At 42.8% G+C, this 20,701-nt stretch overlaps 2 protein-coding genes across 5 annotated transcripts in view; both read right to left on the reverse strand.

The window, feature by feature from the left end:
* mgat4a (alpha-1,3-mannosyl-glycoprotein 4-beta-N-acetylglucosaminyltransferase A) overlaps positions 1 to 17,705 on the reverse strand; it is a 42,321-nt gene extending 24,616 nt beyond the window's left edge. For 3 of the 4 annotated variants that reach the window (XR_004574578.1, XR_004574577.1, XM_013137792.4), the window contains exons 1-3: positions 17,565 to 17,705; positions 16,776 to 17,027; positions 16,483 to 16,697 (exon numbers count right to left, since the gene is read on the reverse strand). Coding sequence is in view for 2 of the 4 variants with exons in the window: in XM_013137792.4 (XP_012993246.1) it covers positions 16,483 to 16,576 (94 nt within the window). In the remaining 2 variants the exon portion in view is untranslated. Of the gene's footprint in view, positions 1 to 16,482; positions 17,028 to 17,564 lie in introns of all 4 variants that reach the window. The other variant, XM_034286732.1, reaches the window with a different exon arrangement.
* A 285-nt stretch (positions 17,706 to 17,990) lies between these two features.
* On the reverse strand, positions 17,991 to 20,459 carry creg2 (cellular repressor of E1A-stimulated genes 2). The gene is made up of 4 exons (XM_010880553.3): positions 19,881 to 20,459; positions 19,303 to 19,472; positions 19,002 to 19,115; positions 17,991 to 18,868 (listed from the first exon to the last, which is right to left on the reverse strand). Exons 1-4 carry the CDS (start codon positions 20,310 to 20,312, stop codon positions 18,727 to 18,729), a joined length of 858 nt encoding a protein of 285 aa, XP_010878855.1. The 5' UTR covers positions 20,313 to 20,459; the 3' UTR covers positions 17,991 to 18,726.
* Between the last annotated feature and the right edge of the window lie 242 nt (positions 20,460 to 20,701).

Here is a 20,701-nt window from a genome sequence, read left to right on the forward strand (position 1 = left end):
CTTTTTGATGACTTTGGGAATTAAGTCATGTAGCTGCTGAATCAGCTGGCTTTCGATGGACAACATGGCCAATGCAGCTGTCCCATGGTATGATAATTTTCAGCAGAATGACGGTCTCAGCAAAAGCCTCCTCTAGGTTGTTCTCATGGATGGATCTTAACAGAGACAGGGCCGTCTTACCCGTGTGAAGCTCAGTGTGGTGGTACAGAGTGGTCAGCTCAGACTTCAACTTTCCCTTGTTTCCTAGAGGCCATTGTTTCACCGCACAGTCAAGCTCAGATGTAGGGAATGACAGGACAAATTGTGGGAAGAGCAAGCTGTCAACCAGCTTGGCAGCGATCAGGGGGTCACTGCACCACCTGGGAGATGACTATGTTGCATGCCTCCTTCATCACCTCCTTCATCACCGGCGCTGTGATGGTTACTCGTCGGCCTGGCTCGTCTGTTCCATCGTGAACGGTGGCAGCCCATTCATCAGTTGGCTTCCTCATATTCTGGACATTCTCCTTGAAAGGGGTGAGCGCACTGCTAATCCCAGATGCACCGATGCTCCGTTTTTGCAGAGTGTTGTATAAAACATCTGGCATAAGGAAGAAAAAAAAATCCAGCAGCGGCAGAAAGGCTCGGTCCCAGAGTTTTTTTGAGAGGCCGTATGCCTCACTTATGGTGGCCTCATCCCATCCTGGTTGTGTGCGTATGCTGTCCATACACAGGAGCAGCACGGTTTTCCCAAACTGCATTGACAGTTCTTTTAATGTTCCATAGTACAGTGGGTGGCCTTGGAATGCGTCTCTGTGTTGCCTCAGCAAGTGCAGCAACACGTTTTGCGGCACTTGCTGATACTATTAGTCCAGTTTCATCTTTTATCAAACTCCAAAAACCTCTCTGTCACTGTATTGTCAGGCAACAAGCATCGCAACACAACCACCATTTGTTTTCTCATCTGCCTGTTTGGCAACAAATTATGTCTCGTCCACTTGCTTGGCTATCTCCTCCCTGTACACTTCATACATACAGTCTAACAGTTTGATTTGTACATTGCTAGATGTCCCTTTGAAGATGGGCTGAACATCATAATGGCTCTGAAGTCTCTAATCGCCCTCACACATAGTCTTGCATCTGAATATTCCAGGATTCAGGGAGTCCACTGACTCGTCGTGCCCCCGCAGTGCGGATTCACATTGTCCCCACAGTTTAATACGTTATGATCCGACTGAGAACGTACCTGGTTTCCTCCACCTGTTTGTTATGCTGCTCAATGGAGCGCCTGTATGCACTGTCAACTTGGGCTGCGACATTTACCCTTCCAAGTAAGCACAATTCTAAGTAAGCCTAAGTCCTACTACTGTGAACTGGAATCGGCAGAACACAGTCTGAAGCAGCAAGGCAGGGACCAATGAACATTAAATAAAATCCTAACACAAATGATATGCACTTTAGAAAGATGCTATATTCATAGATGATAAATTATAGGAAGTAATCTTGGAGAGAAAAATAAATTTGTTGCAGTTCTTTCTGTTGACATCTTAATGACCAGTCGCCCCTGTTCGTGGTTTCCTTTTGTGTAACTGAGGTCATGTTAGCCTTCTGGCTAGCTAGCCTTAACATTACGTAACTCAATACTGTTGCCTGTTGATGTCGTCAAGTGAATGCTTCAATTAAATCTTCTGAAATGAAACAATGATAATTGAACTTTTTATGTGGAAAAAAACATGTTATTCTAAGTTATTATTCAAAGTATGAAGTTTTTTATTTGTAAGCTCCAAATCCTCTTATTTCACTTAATGGCCTCTGTACCCTAAAACAATTTGTGACACCGAAGGCCAAATGGCCTTGCCCCTAAAATGACGAAATTCCAAGCCTGCTTGGAACAATAATTCCATTGGAACATTTTTTCTTTTAGTTCAACATTAATAAAATTAATTATGCGGCCTATGGTGATCCGGGCCACACTATGGTCCCGTATCAGGCCACACCCTGTTTAAAATCAGGTAGTGGTGTCAAACTCCACCCACCGTTTCCATACGTTCAACACATTCGACAGTAGTGATGGCCATTCAAGCCTTAATTGCTGTTCTTGTAGCAGCAGGATATTATGCCAGCAGCGCTAACTCAGATTTCCTTCTTCAAAATAAAAGCCATAATTGAAATATAAGGCAATATAGTTAGTCTGGTTTGTCAATCTAGTCTTTCATTTGATGTTTGATGTCCCTTCTAATGTTGTCCTTGTCTGTTCTTTTTTTACAGACTAGATTGTTAACTAAAGGGCTTTTATTGTGATAAAAAAATCTGAAATATCCTGCTGCTAAAATAACGCTAATGGAACCTTGTTTGGCCATCACAATTTGACACAAGAGCCTTTGGTGATAGCGCCCATCAGGGCTTCATTAGGTGCATCATGCCTATTTACAGAGTGAAAACAGAATTTGGTGTGTGTGTGGTTAATGTCTTCCTGTAAGGGGCCCACAATGCCTTTCAGCCACGGCAATGTGTCTCCTGGCTGTCATTTTAAAGTAAGACAGATGTTTCAGCACGGACACCGACAGACATGAAGAAATAGCCTAGAGGGACAGCAAGAGAGAGAGACAGGGAGATGTGGCATTCACTTACATATCACAATTTTACTAATTGGGACAAACATCCCATTGAAACCTTGCATGCAGAGTTTTCTAAGATCCCTTTATTCATTTGGTCCTGGGGCTTAGTTCACAAATCTGTTCTACTAACACATGGAAGCCTCAGGATGAGAACATACAAGCAATCAGAACTAACCAAATTACAAAACAGTTAAAACAAAACTACATTACCCATTGGGGGGGAAAAACAAGCACAAAGCAAATTGCAGTGCTATCGGGCCCTAAACCAACAGTACACCATGGCAAACTACGTGACCGTGGTGACTGATAAAAACTTCAGAAAAACATTGAGAAAGTACAGGCTCATTGACCACAGCCTTGCCATTGAGAAGGGAAGACACATTAAAATCTGTCTCCCTGTAGGAGAAACGTTGTGTGGTCACTGCACCATAGAACCTGAGACAGATCTGCACTTCTCAGCACCATGTAAAACACACCAAACATTCTGAAACAATCATTTCTACATTTTTGAAGGGATCATTAAAAGGTATTAGGAATCTTTCTGAGAACATGGAGAGCCGGGTGCGGGCACCGCGGAGAGCCGGGTGCGGGCACCGCGGAGAGCCGGGTGCGGGCACCGCGGAGAGCCGGGTGCGGGCACCGCGGAGAGCCGGGTGCGGGCACCGCGGAGAGCCGGGTGCGGGCACCGCGGAGAGCCGGGTGCGGGCACCGCGGAGAGCCGGGTGCGGGCACCGCGGAGAGCCGGGTGCGGGCACCGCGGAGAGCCGGGTGCGGGCACCGCGGAGAGCCAGGTGCGGGCACCGCGGAGAGCCAGGTGCGGGCACCACGGATATATATTTATATGCGTATATATACATTTTTTTACTTTATTAAGGAACCAAAAAACTATTATTAATATTTCGTTCAAACACTGATTGTACTTTAGCAATATGTACATGTTTCTTGCCAATAAAGTGAACTGAAGTGAAAATTGACAGCGAGAAGGACAGAGCTTTGGCCGTGAGACAGATGAGCCTTGCTTGTGAGATGGAAAGACACTGGAAAACATGGCTCCCTGTAGAGGAAAGGCTCCGTAATCACTAAAACCCAGCAGGTCCTCAGACACAGCTGCATTTCCTGGTAATTTGTCCCAAATATTAAAGAATTAGAGTATGTCCTTTCCACAAATAGACCATTACTCAAGGTTTTAAAGACCTAGATAAGAACAGGCTACATCCTTTTGGGATAGCTTATTAAAGACCAACAAACCTGTCTTATTCCATTATCAACCAGCCATAACATTATGACCTCCCATTTTTCCTGCTTCGAACACATCAACTTTGAGGAGAGAATGTTCACTTGCTGCCTAATATATCCCACCCACTGACAGGTGCCATGATAACGAGATTATCAGTGTTATTAACTTCACCTGTCAGTGGTCATAATGTTATGGCTGATGGGTGTATATTCCGATCTTTTCTTTTTAAAAGAGCCAGGCCTAATTAGGATTGCAAGTACAAGTTGACCGTCTTGTATAAATAATAACATCTCGCCAATAAAGCAATTTCAACTGAATTGAGAGAAGACTGTTATTCAGCCACTAAACCCCAAGTTAATATGACAGTTACACATCCCCGACATCCTGACTATTACCACATCTCCCAGTTGACTCATCCTAAGGGTTAAACTTCCGGTGACCTCTGCTGCCAGAACACTGATATGTTGCTAGGGAGATTGCTAGGCAGGTTGCTAGGTGACCAAACATCTGCCCATATTTCTGACTCTGCAGAAAAAACACTTTGTTGCCGACAGAAATAGCAGCAAGCTCACCTCTAAAGCTCCAGAGCAGTATTTTAAAAATATCTCTGGACTGGTAGAATTGTTGGAGCGTGTCCAAAGTGTGTCATATAAATTCAGTAACTATTGCCTAACATGCAATCTGCCAGTTACCACAGTTGTGATCATTTACACATTCCTTGGAAATAATCTGCTTTGCCCAGGTTATCATGTGGACTGAGTAATCATTATCACTCTTTCACCTGTTTTAGAAGCACTAGCATTCTACCTTCCCTAGTCCATTTAATGTGTTTCTAACTCGGAGGTGACCTCATTCCATCCAGCCAGAAGTGCATCTAGCAGATCAATCACAGACTAGCATTATGGAGAACCAGGTCGCTCACCTTCAGTGATGGAAATTAAACATCTCCATCTCATCAGAGGTTGAGCTAAAAGCTATTCAAAGAACTGCAGCAGCGCACAGTTAAATCACTCTCAGAGATTACACACACACACACACACACACACACACACACTTTTGCTACATCATGAGGAGACCTTACTAATAGGTGCCTTACAGGTACAGCACTTTCTAAAGGGTCTACAAACAAGATCTATACTGATCCAACTTTATTTTGCTAGGCACCAGAATAAACAGATAATTTGGACATTGCACAGTAAAGTAAAGAGGGGCCAAATAGGTTGTTTTCTCACTGCTTAACCAAACTTTTGCTATAAGTTTCAGTAACTACTTTGTTTAAAAAAAATTACAACTGGAATGATCTGGGCAGTCCAGTCATAACACATTGGTTGTGGGTTATTACCATTTAAAACACCGTCTACAATATGTATTTTTTACATACAACTTAATGGCTTCCCAACTTCTCTCTCGAAGTGCATCAGGAAATGCCTCAATGCATGCAACACACTGATTTTCCCAGGATTTGCCAGATTTGATTCAATGGATCAGCTTCTTTTCCATCGCCTGGATTTCATCACAGTTCCATTTTCTCCGCTTTGTATGTGACAAACCTAAATAAAAACAGTTAATAGGTCTTACCATATTCCTTCTTACTCAAATTACATTAAAACATACTTTCCAGTTTGGAATAGCACCTTTCAAACAGAAAAGTAAAAAAGCTTTGGAAAACAATTGTTTGCATTTACTTTCTATTTGCGTTATTACTTCTATCAAGTTGATTAAAAAAAACACATTTAATTATAACTTATACTTTCTGCTCCAAGCTCTTCTCATATTTTGTTCAGGCTGAATCAATGTTCATATTAAATAACATTAAAAAATGTAATTCAGTATTGTTGAAACTGTCATTATTGTTTTTTATAATGACAAATGAACATGATAATCGGACGATTAATTGTAATCAGCTTTTTTGTTCTCCCAATGATCTGTGCTGGCGTTGTAAATTCATAATCGGTCTACCTCTAATACAGACGTGCTCAAATTTGTTGGTACCCCTATAGCTCATTGATATACTGCTTCCTTCCTCCTTTGGTATGTCAGAATAAAGCAAAAAGCTGTGAAAAGACATTAATGATGTTGTGTTTCCACTGGTGCTTAATCCTGGTAGCAGGGCTACAATGGAGATTTATGCAAATGTTGGCTCCAGACTTTTCGGTTTCCACTATACTTTTGGTACCACGGATTTAAGGGGGGGGGGGCACAGTTTTTGTAAAAGCACTTTGTGACAACTGCTGATGTAAAAAGGCCTTTATAAATACATTTGATTGATTAATTGACTTAAGTAATAAAACTAATTTCTTCCTAAAACTCCAGCAACCGGCTCCTTCACCTACACTTGTGACACTGCAATTAAACCAATGTTCCCATTGTTTAATTTAGTATTAAGTATTTTGGCAAAACTACCTTCAATAGAAAGATCTGGGAGAATTCTGAGGTAATTTTGTGTTGTTATAGGTTCTCAGTCTCAGCAAGACGTTTTTCTATTAAGTCAATGGCATCATAAGACCTTCAGTCGTTCCAACTCTTTACGTTCTCAGTCTTTGCTTCCCTGTACTGTTGCTTCATTTTCTTTATTATATCAGGAGTCTGTTTGTTAGATCAGATGAAAACCATTACGAGAAGCCAAAAGCAAACAATACACATTGCCATTCGAATAAAACAACATGCCGCGTTTTCACACCACGTAAGGTGTCAATCCGCAAACTCCGCCCGAAGTCCTAAAGACCAAGTGAGAGCCGGGCTACTCGGCCCTGGCTGTGTCAGTGGAAATCTGGACTTTAGGGTAAAACACCAGTATTTGGCACCAATGGAAATGCGGGATTAGAGTATCATCAGCATCACTGGCTGGTAGTGCATTCTTTGGCCTTGAGGGTCCTTTTAGGACAAAATAAAGAATTGCTCATTTAGGATACAACACACTGACAACAGTAATGTTGCATAGTGTAATGTATATGTCACCTGAAAAAGAGTAGGGAAAATTGTTGCAAACAGATTTCTGGGACCCAACCCAAAATGATGAGGGTCATTGTGCAGTTGTGGTGACTGTATTACTGTCACATCCCCCCTGCTACTCAGGGGTCGATTCTCACAATAAAAATCAAACCCTGACTGATTTTCAAAAATCTGATCATTATAATTGAATTCAATTCTCAATGGTGGCCCAATAATAACGTAGGGGTGAAATTATCGTGTTTTTAAATTCACTGTTAGGGTATCATGTACATTAAAGACAGTGTGTCCTAACAAGTTTGGGCTGGATATATTACCTCTGGGTGAACATCCACCTTGGTTTTTCCGCATGTCTACAAAATAGTGTAATCGCCACCAGTTTGAATATATTGCAACATAAACATTCTAAAGCACATTTACCAGAACTCACAGTGAGTCATGAATACAACAGGGACCAATAACGAGTGTATTGTATTGCTAATACAGGAGCTGGTCATAATTAGAATATCATCAAAAAGTTGATTTATTTCAGTAATTCCATTCAAAAATGTTAACTTGTATATTATATTCATTCATTACATACAGACTGATATATTTGATAACATTTTTATTTCTTTTAATTGTGATGATTGTAACTGACAACTAATGAAAATCCCAAATTCAGTTTCTCAGAAAATTTGAATATTACTTAAGACCAATACAAAAAAATGATTTTTAGAAATGTTGGCCAACTGAATAGTATGAACATGAAAAGTATGAGCATGTACAGCACTCAATACTTAGTTGGGGCTCCTTTTGCCTGAATTACTGCAGCAATGCTGCGTGGCATGGAGTCGATCAGTCTGTGGCACTGCTCAAGTGTTATGAGAGCCCAGGTTGCTCTGATAGTGGCCTTCAGCTCTTCTGAATTGTTGGGTCTGGTGTATTGCATCTTCCTCTTCACAATACCCCATAGATTTTCTATAGGGTTAAGGTCAGGCGAGTTTGCTGACCAATTAAGAACAGGGATACCATGGTCCTTAAACCAGGTACTGGTAGCTTTGGCACTGTGTGCAGGTGCCAAGTCCTGTTGGAAAATAAAATTGCTGCAGTCCACTCTTTGTGAATCTCCCCCACATTTTAGAATGGGTTTTGTTTCACAATCCTCTCCAGGGTGCGGTTATCCCTATTGCTTGTACACTTTTTTCTACCATATCTTTTCCTTCCCTTCACCTCTATATTAATGAGCTTGGACACAGCTCTGTGAACAGCCAGCCTCTTTAGCAATGACCTTTTGTGTCTTGCCCTCCTTGTGCAAGGTGTCAATGGTCGCCTTTTGGACAGCTGTCAAGTCAGCAGACTTCCCCATGATTATGTGGCCTACAGAACTAGACTGAGAGACCATTTAAAGGCCTTTGCAGGTGTTTAGAGTTAATTAGCTGATTAGAGTGTGGCACCAGGTGTCTTCAATATTGAACCTTTTCACAATATTCAAATTTTCTGAGATACTGAATTTGGGGTTTTCATTAGTTGTCAGTTATAATCGTCAAAATTAAAAGAAATAAACACTTGAAATATATCAGTCTGTGTGGAATGAATGTACTCATTATACAAGTTTCCCTTTTTGAATGGAATTGAAATAAATCAACTTTTTGATGATATTCTTATTATATGACCAGTATGTGCAGTACAGTAGATTTATAGATTTATTAAAACAAATACTATTAACGCATTATGCTACTTTTAGGTAGGTTGGTCAAATTACAGTGTCAAAATGGTTTTATGGTGTAGCGTCACTTATATTACTTTTTTTTAGCACATTACTAAACAGATCAAAGATTTAACTAGATAGCCGAGACATATAACATGGTACCATTACAGTAACAAAACATGGGCGCCCAGGCACATGGGAACGTGCAAATGGCCACAATCTTGCTAACATAATTAGCTTGCTTTTCAAATGATAATATACAATACAGTAGATAGCTAGCTAACTAAAGCAAAAACAAAATATTACACAATACACCCATTTAGCAAAATCACTTTAAACATACATAAGCACATTACTCCAGTCGTTTTGAAGATTTTGCAAGTTTTTTGACTTAATGTGACAAGCTAGCTACTACTGTGCAACACTAGCTAGCATCCATGCAGATAACTAAAACGTAGTATTAACCAAATTGTTAACGTCAGCCACTAAGTTAGCAATCCTATATGTGATGACTGTTACAGCTAGCTAACTAATAAAAAATAATTTAACTTAACAAGTTTCCATAAATGGTCAAAGCCAAAGAACGACCTGCCAGGGAAACTACCCACAACTAGAGTGAGGGGACAGGAATGTGAGATCGTGCCTCCCGCCTAATACACGCACGAGGCTGCAGAACGTCAGAGTGTTGGGGGAGGGGTTGGTCCTAATGGGGACCGCATATGTCATAACTGTTGTAGCCAGCCAAACCTATTAACCCAGTAAATCTGAGGACTGCATGTCATGATCAGAATACATTGTGCAGACGTATGTATGCACAAAATAACTTCCATAATGTAGACTGCATAAAGATACTTGTATAGGCTAATCTACAATGTACGACCTAGTATTGTCCAGTATTGGGTACGACCACCTTTTGCCTCCACAACAGCCTAAATCATTTCTGGTGTTGTACGCTACAGTAGTAGGCGCTTCTGCACACCATTGTGGTAAGTAAATGGCTGTTACAGTATTTTGCCCTACTAGATGTCCCCTGGCAACTGTAAGTGACCTGATTGGGAACTGGATGCATCTAGGAGCGCCAACATCCCAGCCACAAAGTGGTAGACCACGAAACTCACAGAGCTGGGTCGCCTATCATCTGTGGATCACTCACCACAGAGTATCAAACTGCCTCAGGAAGCAACATCAGCCCCAAGCTTCACGTTGGGAGCTTCATGAAATGGCAGCTGTACGCTAGCCTCACATGAACATGAGCAAGGCCAAGCTTTGGCTGGAGTGGTGCAAAGCACACCACCACTGGACTCCGGAGAAGTGGAATTGTTCTCTGGCATGATGAATCATTGCAAAACTGACACAAGTGGATATTAATAACAAAGAGATAGGCTAAAATAAATAAATACAACTAAAAACATGACCAGACAATAATGGTCCTGGACTGCAGATTTATATTTTTTAAACCAAAGAACATTATGATAGGCCTATGGATGGGGATTTCATGGGTTCTTGGCGCATCTCCATTAAATTGCCTAAATAGGTCTACTTCTATTTAACAATCTGAATGTAAAGTCAGTATATCGTACATGTGGAACTTCGGTCATATCCGAGCACAGTATAGAACCGCGAGTCAAATATGATTCCAGTATTGGTTTGAAAAGTATGCATATACAATGTAGTCTGTATATGCATGGGAAATGCCTGTATTCTTTGAAATACCATGGAAATTAAATTTTCAGAATCTCCAGATTTCTGAATTTTCCGCCCAGTGTTCACTCCCTGCAATCGGTCAAAAAACGCTGTTTTCACCCCTGTGTATATCAATCAGTCTTTAAAACAATGACTTGGCATTCAGGAATACATTTATGTATTCCCTAAAGATGGTATGTTTAATTAGTTTCCTATGATAACAGGAAGTGGCTTCAGTGAGGGTCATAGGTGAGAAAAGTAGCCAATTTAATGAGTTATGAATGGCAGTAAGAACATGATACCATATTTTGGGATGGTACAGTGACTAGGAAGATGCTAGAGATGTAATTTGACATGTATATTACTCGGGATGATTAAGGATGGATACAAAATGTAAATACATTGCCTTTGTCCTTAATCAAGGGCTATGGGTAATGTGGATTATGATTGGTCTGGCAAAATGTCAGATGCATCTATACAGATTCCCTTTGTTGATTTTCAGACCTGATCATTTTTTTTTAAGTAGCCACTCATTTTGGTCATTTGGGTAGTACTGTTGAATATTAAACCATATTCACATATAGCCTTCTGCCTAAATTACACAGATACCTGTGGAAAATAAGAAATGATAGGCCTAAAGGTTTACTGTAGCCTATATTCATCTCATCTTCATCCGCTTATCCGGTATCGGGTCGCGGGGGCAGCAGCTCCAGCAGGGGACCCCAAACTTCCCTTTCCCGAGCCACATTTGCCAGCTCTGACTGGGGGATCCCGAGGTGTTCCCAGGCCAGTGTCGAAATATAATCTCTCCACCTAGTCCTGGGCCTACACCGAGGTCTCCTCCCAGCTGGACGTGCCTGGAACACCTCCCTAGGGAGACGTCCTGGGGGTATCCTTACCAGATGCCCGAACCACCTCAACTGGCTCCTTTCGATGCAAAGGAGCAGCGGCTCTACTCCGAGTTCCTCACGGATGGCTGAGCTTCTCACCCTATCCCTAAGGGAGAAGCCATCCACCCTTCTGAGGAAACCCATTTCAGCCACTTATACTCGCGATGTTGTTCTTTCGGTCATGACCCAGCCTTCATGACCATAGGTGAGGGTAGGAAGAAATATTGACCGGTATATTGAGAGCTTTGCCTTCCGGCTCAAAAAAGTCACACTGATTTTGTCTGAAATTCACCCCCATAGGGACACTTTTCAAAAAAATAATGCCAGTTAGCCATTTCCTGATGATTGGTAGGGATGACCTGGATTTAGGGTCCAATGAGGACATAGGTCCCACTGGTGTTGGTGTGCTGTCAGGACCATGTTCCAATGAGGACATAGGTCCCACTGGTGTTGGTGTGCTGTCAGGACCATGTTCCAATGAGGACATAGGTCCTACTGGTGTTGGTGTGCTGTCAGGACCATGTTCCAATGAGGACATAGGTCCCACTGGTGTTGGTGTGCTGTCAGGACCATGTTCCAATGAGGATAGAAACACACACACACACACACACACACACACACACACACACACACACACAACAGACACCTCTTTTCCTAGACGATGAGGGAAATCCAGAAATGTGTTTCCTATCCCCATGCCTAAACCTAACCTGTAATGCCTAAACTTTAAAGTAACCCCAATTCTAAAACGGAATGTAAAATTACACTTAGTGTTGGTAAGTTTACATACAGGCACTGAATGTAAAAGGACAGAAAGAGAATGCAAATTTATTTTATCATCATATTGTCTATAGTTATTCAATTCATTGTGCTGATTTTTGTGACAGTCAGAAAGATGACCAAACATTGTTATCAGTGCTTCCCAGTAAAAAATAGCAGCATTTTCACTACCCAGCAAGGCTGCCCTTGACCACTGAAACAAAGCTCAACCTATTTGGTCTCATGTAAATTTACAATCAAAAGGCCACATACTGTTTGCCTGTAGGTGTCTTAGGTCAATAGTTCCTAACCAGGGGTACTCATGGGTACTCTGAGCAGAGCAATATTCTATTGGTGGTACAGTAACTGAAAAAGGTTGGAAACCACTGTCAGCTAACAAATATCACCACTGCAAGCATGAATTTTCAGCCGAGGCTTTTCAGGCTTGACAGTTTTCCCTTCCCACTTTCATTTCCCACTAATCCTCACTCCAATTCTCTGCAGGCTGCTCTCGCATTCCATTTTAGTAATTTTGCAAATGCTCTTATCATGAGCGACAGGAGCAATTATGGTGTAAGTGCCTTGCTTAAGGGCAGAATAAAAATGTGTCATTTCTTTGGCTCTGGGATTGGAACCAGTAAACATTTTGGTTACAGTGCCGACATTAAACAGTAGTTTAACTGCAGCCCATTCTCTGATTGGCTCCCAGTCTCATGTCTTCACTGCTATGTGTAGGCCTTTGTATCCATGACAACATTTGGTAACGGTTTGTGAGTCTGTTGCCTTGTTTCCATGGTGTTTAAAACAGTCCTAACCATTTTACACATGCTCCTCAGGTCTCCTTCCATCTCAACCTGATCCTTCTACACGTGCTCCTCAGGTCTCCTACCAACTCAACCTGCTCCTTCTACAATGCTCCCCTCAAACCTCCTTCCATAGCATCCTAAAATTACTGTAATTGGCATCACCACACCCAGACACAAACACAGAGACAGCGTGCGAGAGAGAGAGACAGCAAGAGTGAGAGACAGATGAGGTGAGGTGGAGACAGAGCTGCACTTTTTATTACATTGTGACCAATATAAAGAAATTAGAGACAACATATTCCCCAAAATGCATTAGAAATAAAGGGGAAAAACGCTATACTTATTAGGAGAAAAATCTAAATGTGCACTTTTAGCAGCCAAACATATGACCACCAGCCATATCCTCAGGGACAGCCAGCTGAAGGCCTAATAATACTTTTTTTATTGTATTGTGTATGTGTTGCTGTTGTCGTGCCAATAAAGCTTTGGAAATTGAAACTGAGAGGCAGCACGAGTGAGACAGCGTGAGCGAGACAGAAAGTGTGACCCAACAATAGGAACCATGTTGACAGGTCAGTCAGACTACAGCGTTTCAACCGTAAGTCTCCGACAACGGGGCCATTTTTCTCCCTGATCAGGAGTTAGAATGTGGGAATGGAGCAGAATGCAGAGACGGATATGGGATGAATAAGAAGTAGTGTGTAAGCACTCGCACAAACACACATACAGCTTGGGAAGGGGAAAGTTGTGTTACTTCCGGCTAACATGGAGACTGTGCACGACTGATCCTGTTAATCTAGAGGACATGAGGTAGGACGACATCTCCACCAAACAGGGTTCATGTCTCATCCTGAAATGCAAGACAACCACTTCACCAGCAATTCAGGGCCAAGGCTTTTGTCAGCTCTCACCCTGCCTCCCCCTCTCCCTGCATGCCTCCCACCATCCCTCCCTCGAGGCATCTCTCGCTCTCTCCCCCCCCCCTACTCCCCTGTGGCCTCTCTCTCAGACAGTCTTTCTTGAGTTCCTCTCTCTTTGGGCCACTTGCAAGCATCTGGCAAGAGTCTCTCTCGCTCAATATAAGAAAATATACCACCAAGAAATATACCACCAAACACACACACACACACACACCTCTAGCACTGTCCCTCTAAGCAGCAGAAGAATTCCTGTCTTATCACAGTCAGTAGCATGTTGGCCATAATGACGTCTTTCTCTATTTTTGGACCATTGTGTTCACAGTGAATTGGCAAGTAACAATGGAGCAGCACTCAGAGGAGAAACATACCCACAGATGAAGAGAAGGGAAGAGACTCTCCCACCTTTTTCTCCTGCCTCTCAGCTATCTCCCTTCTCTCTCCCTCTCCTCTCCCCCAACTTTGGGGGTCACATTCATCAGTAGGCACAGTAGGAGTCTGATAAAGAAGCATGGTCTTTTTCTACAAAATATGAGTGTGATAAACAAACGTCTGGCCTCTTGATAAAGAATATGAATGGCTAAATACTGACAGGGTCTCTTGAAATTCTAGTTCATCACACAGCTGAGGAATATACGGCTGTTGGAGATCTATATTCAGAGAAGTGCCCAAGCAGAACGCCAACGAGCAGCTTTGATTCAGAGCCCTTATTCAGAATCACTTGACAAGACTCAGTGTGCAACACCCAGACAGGAAAGATTACACAATAACACCCAGCAGAGAAACAACTTTTGCAATGCAACACACACACACAAAAAATGAATGATCACCAAATTGCTTACATTTTAAATAAATGAACGAAGCGGTACACGACACAGTCCAAGGAACATGAGCCTCAAAGCACCTGGCGAGACCCAGTGGGACCACTACCACCAAGGGTCCAGACACGGCACTTCACAGGGACCCACTGGCCTGAGGCCAAGTAGAATTAAAAAAGACACTAAGAGGAGAGGCCTTGAGATGAGACAGACCTTGATGAAGAGGGATTAAAAAATCAGCAAAATAGACAAGACTAGGGAGAGAAAGGAGACCAAGACAAAGACCACAGCCAGAGACAGAGGCCACAATGCTGGTACCACGGCATCATCAAATTAGGCATATTAGTGAGGCACACAGCACACTTTAATATGACATCAGCTGTGGTGCGTAAAAACTGTCTAATCAATAACTAGACGGTCAAACTCAGCAACTGACTGCTGAGCGATGGTCTGTCAAAACACAGGAGCAAGAGAGTATCGATTGTGTACTCAACTCTGCTAGCTGGGTGGGTTGCACTCAAAACGCAGTGGCTGTCGTTTGGCAGAGCATTGCGGGCCATTTGTGATACAAACATAATTAATGTGGTGGAATGTTCACTGTGATCAATCTCAAACATAAAAAACCCCAAGCTGATACTGCAACCTAAAAGATCTGATAATAATCAGCAAACTTAGTTTACGCAACAGAGATGTCAGATAGGACCAGCTGCAAACTTTGAGAATTTTTTATGTATTTGTTGTAGACTTGCAGTTTGTGATTTGAAAAAAACATAAAATCAGCATGAAACAAGCTGAACAAATGTAATCGTTTTCTTTTTATTGGTGAGAAGAAATAGGACCACTTCAACAGAGAAGTAAACCTGTTTGTTCAGTAGCCTGTTAGAATGGTGAGCGTCTCAACCTACCTGACCGGACAACCAAAGCTAAATAACAACACTAACATTCATCGCCACTGGAGAGGGAAATACAGCTGCCTGTAAACATAATGGATTAATTTGCATTTAATGAGAGATGGACTTCAAAACACTGTTGTAAAACGAATTTTAAGAAATGTGTGCAAATGTATTGAAAACATCTCAGGTACATAAGAGTTCAGTCATTTTGTCATAGGACTATGAACAAGCTGAAATCCACAAGTGCGTCTGTCAAAAAATAGGACCTGCTCATCCCCTGACTGTTACCATCCCTACAGCAAAGCAAGCTGGTGGGACTACCTTACCTGGAGATTTGTCTCAGCGCCAGGGACTTGGAGGACCCATGAACCAAGCTCTGGTCAAGATTTAGGGAAGGATGAACTGATGAACTACGCAAAATACAACCGTGAAGAAAACCTGATTTAGGCTACAGGACCCTCAGACTGACGCAGGATTCTTGCTTTCAGAATGACAACAAACTGAAATGACAACAAACTGAAACAGCCAACAGCTGGCTTCAAGAAAAATCTGTTAATGACCTTGAGTGGCCCAGCCAAAGCCTGGGCTGGAACTCCATTGGATATCTGTGGGGAGACCTGAAGATCACAGTTCACTGACACTCCCCATCCAATCTGAGATTGAGAGCATCTACAAGGAAACATGGGAGAAACTGCCCAAATCAATGACTCTAAGGCGAGCAGAGGCACACCAACATGTGTTTTTGCTTTGTCCTACTGTCTACTGTATTTGTCTATTGTGTGTAGAACAATGTCAAACTAAAATGTGATACCTTATAAATTAGGTCTATAACAAAGCATGGACAAAGTGAAGTTGGGTTTTTCTTTGGACAACCCAGGTACAATCACACCAACTTGGAATAGTGGCTGTGTTGACTAACAGGGTTTGCGTGACTGCTTGAGACAAGGTTTACACGACAGAGAAAACACTGTTCTGTAGCTATCTGTGTCAATATCCTGCTTATGTCCAGGTTATGAGGAAGCCTCCCATGAAGCCTGTTCATATTAGACAGTGTTTCTGTTGCTCTATGTCTGTATAGAAAAGGTGCTGCTAGCTAACTACTGTCATCCTGCTTTCCTTAAACCCGTGACAACAAACAGCTGTTAAATAGGTAGCTAGGTTTTCCAGCTGTCGGTTCTTGAATTGCTGTAGCGGAGCGGTGGACCCTTCCAACTGGTAAGCTAACAGCCATGTTCTTGCTTACCTTTACCATTCTGCCAGGCTGTGTACCAGGACAAGCTGAGAAACGACGTGAAGAATATGATTGCGGTGGCAACCGTTCCATTTCTGAGCCTCATCTCATTTCAGCGATTCTCTCCACGAAGCGTGGGGACCCGGGAGCTGCCGTGCCTCTCTCTAATTCCGAGTAGTCAGTCCGGGCGGAAGCGCGTGCGTGCGGCAGCTCACCTCGCCTAGGGACTGGTTGAAGGAACGGATGTTAGAAGAAAAACAGATTAGCTAGCTAGACCTGTGGATGGACGTCTCCCTCCTCTGTACCGTGTATTGTTACGAGTCCACACTCAGTACGGTCTAAGTACGTGACTGTTGATCTCGCTCTTCCACCCTCTGGGTTGTCAGTCACGAGGCAGTCGTTCTTAGTCCGAGGCTTCTGCGCGTTCTACACTCCCCCGGTGATGCGAGCATGGCTGGGCGGTGCGACTATTTCGCTCCACTCACTACACGAACAGATAACGATGGAGGAACTGAACCGACGTGTTGACGCCTCCTTGAACTTGCACACTTGTGATTCTGTGGATAACAGGAGAGCAACGTAATTAATTGTTTTGATTCAGACTAACAGGCACATCTACATTGATAGATATACAGTATTTTGATTTCCCAATGCAAACATTGACACTAGTAAAACAAGTATGTAGCCCACGTTAACTGACGAATTTATATGGAGCCTCTATTGGAGGTTAGTCTGTTGGGAACCAGCCCACGATGTGGGCATTAGTTGACTAACGTGCCATCGAAAAATAACTTTTAAAATAGGTATTAAGAGATTGGCCTTAGTTATTTTATTGCCTGCTACAGACTAACTACCTGTCTGATCAGAGACATGAACACTCTGAGCTGGTTATAACTATGCCGTATATTTACTGTAGCCATTTAGTGTAGCTAGTATCCCAGACTGCACAGTAGTTGTACCGTACAGAAAACAAAAGGTTTTTGATTCTTTAACAGGAAATTATGAGCTAAACTTTAGCTACTGTAGCTTGTTAGCCCCTTGATATCGACGTAAAGGACTGTTCACCCCATAAGAACGATGGTTGGCGCACTTACCCTCCAGTAAACTGTTGAAGAACGCCAAATTTGTTTTGACAGATATATTCACCGCTTGGAAAAGTCCTTGTTCACCGAATCAAACGTAACGACGAAGCGGTACGGTCGCCAACTGTCGGTCAATACACGAGGCGCCGCCCATTCAATACGCCATTTGTTGCGGAGGGTCAACACACCCCAAACTTGCGCAGTGCATAATTTGGGGAATCATTCAAGCTTGTTAAACGCGCGATTCTCTCATGAGTGAATCAAAACCGCAATAAAAAAATACGTCTTCAATATATCTCTAAAAAATTTGCAATACATACTTCAGGACTACATTTGTAATGACCAGTCATGCATTGTCTTAACGTGTAAACTGCGCCACCTTGTGTTCAAACTGAACAGCAGCTGGAAAAAGTCAACATAAAATTAATAGTGAACTCATTATTTGACCAAATCTTTTGTATTATGTTTCAAGCATAGTGTGTCCACAGTATTCATACAATCTATAACATCTTTAGATTATACAACAATAACACCAACCATTTTGAAATCTCCTTCTGACTCAAACAGCATCAGAGCAAACTAAAGAAATGTGAGTTGTTAGTAAGCAGCACTCAAGAACACTTCAAACCAGAGTCCATCTGTGTCAACCAGCCCTGCGCCTCCTTTGATTAGTCGTCATCTCGCTTTACGACGTTAGATTATGCAAAAGGTGATAGCATTTGATAAACAACATCTGCAAACAAAATAAATCATTCAGTAGTCAACTAAAATCATAACATCAACAAAAATCATAACATCACAGCTCATATGGTGCCAACATCTTACTAGCTATACATTCACTTTCTTTAATAGCTTTCCCTTGAGCAGCTAAAATATGTTTAGCAGTTAGTGCAAACTGATTGTTATACAGGGGCAACGTCTTGCGATTGTTTGGCCTCTGCATGTTCTAGGTAAAACCTTCTAGAAAAGACCTAGAATTGAACACTTTCTCTTTAAAATAGTTTGGAACTTAGAGCCTTCGATTTTGGTGTCTTATTCCTCTAAAAAAATAAAAAGTCCAGAACATCAGCTTTCAGAAGCTGTCAGATGTTTACGTGGTCTGAGGACATTCTGCACCACCCAGAGAAGACAACATGCCGTCCTGTTTACGCACGGCACAAGATTCTCCTCTGTCTCAGTAAGGCGTGGCTTTGAAGTAGTCTTCAAGGGAGATGAGAGACACCCGTCCAACCCAATCCTGCAGCCAGACCTGTGTGAGCTCCAGCTTCATGAAGAACCACTTGTGCTCAACTGGCCATTTCCTCATTGCGGGGTGTCTGGAGGGAGAGGACAGAAGAGCTGATGTTACAGACTAACCACATTCACGCGTTGTCGCACGACTTAGTTTGTCACGTCTGGAAAGACAGACAGAACACGTCCCACGGAGGACCAGTCATTAACGCCACACACCTGGAGAACATGGCCCGCCGGGCAAACTCCACCTCCTCCGGCCCCACATCCACCATCTTGCCAGTCAATGTCAGCCTGGCACAGCGGAGGTCCCCTGGGTCATACACCAGCTGCCTGGGTACAGAGCGCCGGTTTAACCACAACACACACGGGCACACACACACACACGCACAGAGATGAACTGCCGAGTACAGTATCAGTTTGCATCTGACCAGAAGTGTCAACAGAAGAAGGCATGAAATATACAAGTATTAAGTAAAGCGCATAGTGCAAAAAGCCGGGTTCCACTGCCAGTCCTTACCTGCAGAAGTCCCCTTCAGCCTCGGAGAACGTGAGTGAGGCGAACGGGAAGCTTCTCAGGTCTGCTACCATGTTGTCCTTCGGAGTAACGTAGAAATAGAGGACTCCTGTGCTGTTGTCCATCGGGCCATCACTGACGGAGAGGACATTCCCAAACGGCAGGCCCTTTATCTGTGGACACAAACAGGTTTTATTTTTTAATACTGTTCACACTACTGTATACAGACACAGGCCCACCTCTTAATTAAACAGCAGAGCTTCAATTCTCCCCCAACTCTGCCCATCTCCCTGCATCTAGATAGCGATCGCTCCACCTGGAAATGTAAAGGAATTGTATGAAATTTACTCTTTGTAGGCTACGGTCATCTACCATTAGCAGCATCAATTCTTAATATATGCTGAAATGAACTTTGCGAATAAAGCTGGTTCTGATTCTAACACACGGGCTACACCTGTATGTCCTTGCCTGTAGTAAAAAAACAAGGCATACGCACTTATCTGAGTTACGATGTGTGTCATAGATCAGTAGCAACCCAGCGGTCGAGGGCACGTTCAGTAAGGTCTACCAGCTTAAGGTACCTTGTCTTGAGTGGAGATCGTGGCGAGATGTCCCCAGTCGCTGTAATGGGACATGTATCTGGCTGTTCTCGCCGTTTGCTGATGTGGGGGAGGTGATGGGGGACTGGCGGGCGCTTTCACATCCTCCATCCGATAGGAGAACACCCTGGATGCAGAGGACACGATGGTTGCATCCTCGATTTTGGATTTGACGGTTTCTTTGTTTTTATCTACGCCATTCCCTAACACCGAGGAGGGGTAGGCCTGTTTCCACAGCCCGCTGTTGTCCTCTAACAGAGCCGGGGCGACCTCCTCGGACACGGCGTCTAACTCTCCCCCCACTACGACGTCGTTGGAGGCGTCAGCCCAAGATACAGAGTTCCTGAGAGTGTAGCTTTCACAAAGCCACAGTGTTGCGGCAATTAAAGCCAGGGAAAGATGATAGGGCTTCATACAACTGATGGATATTTTCTTTCCTACACAGTTAGTCCGGTACGTCTTTCTAGGTCACGAGCTGTAGTGTGTTTTCATAACACAACAGAACAAGCGGAGTGGAATGGACGGAGCCACCAGTCAGGACAATTCTGATGAGAATTACCGCAGTGCCACCCGCAGGAACGCCAAAGAATAACTGTCGGTTGCTTTTCACTAGTACTTTCCAAGTATTGCGTAGAAGACTTCAAGACATGTTGTTTTAAGTTTGATTGGACAAATCGAGGTACTTAATAAATGTATATACACTTCTCCAAAATAATATATTATTATACATTATTTTGTGTAATAATATACATAATAATAATAATAATCATAAAATAATATTATACATTAAAATAATATTATAC

This window comes from Esox lucius, chromosome 16, assembly GCF_011004845.1.
Source record: "Esox lucius isolate fEsoLuc1 chromosome 16, fEsoLuc1.pri, whole genome shotgun sequence".
NCBI lineage: Eukaryota > Metazoa > Chordata > Actinopteri > Esociformes > Esocidae > Esox > Esox lucius.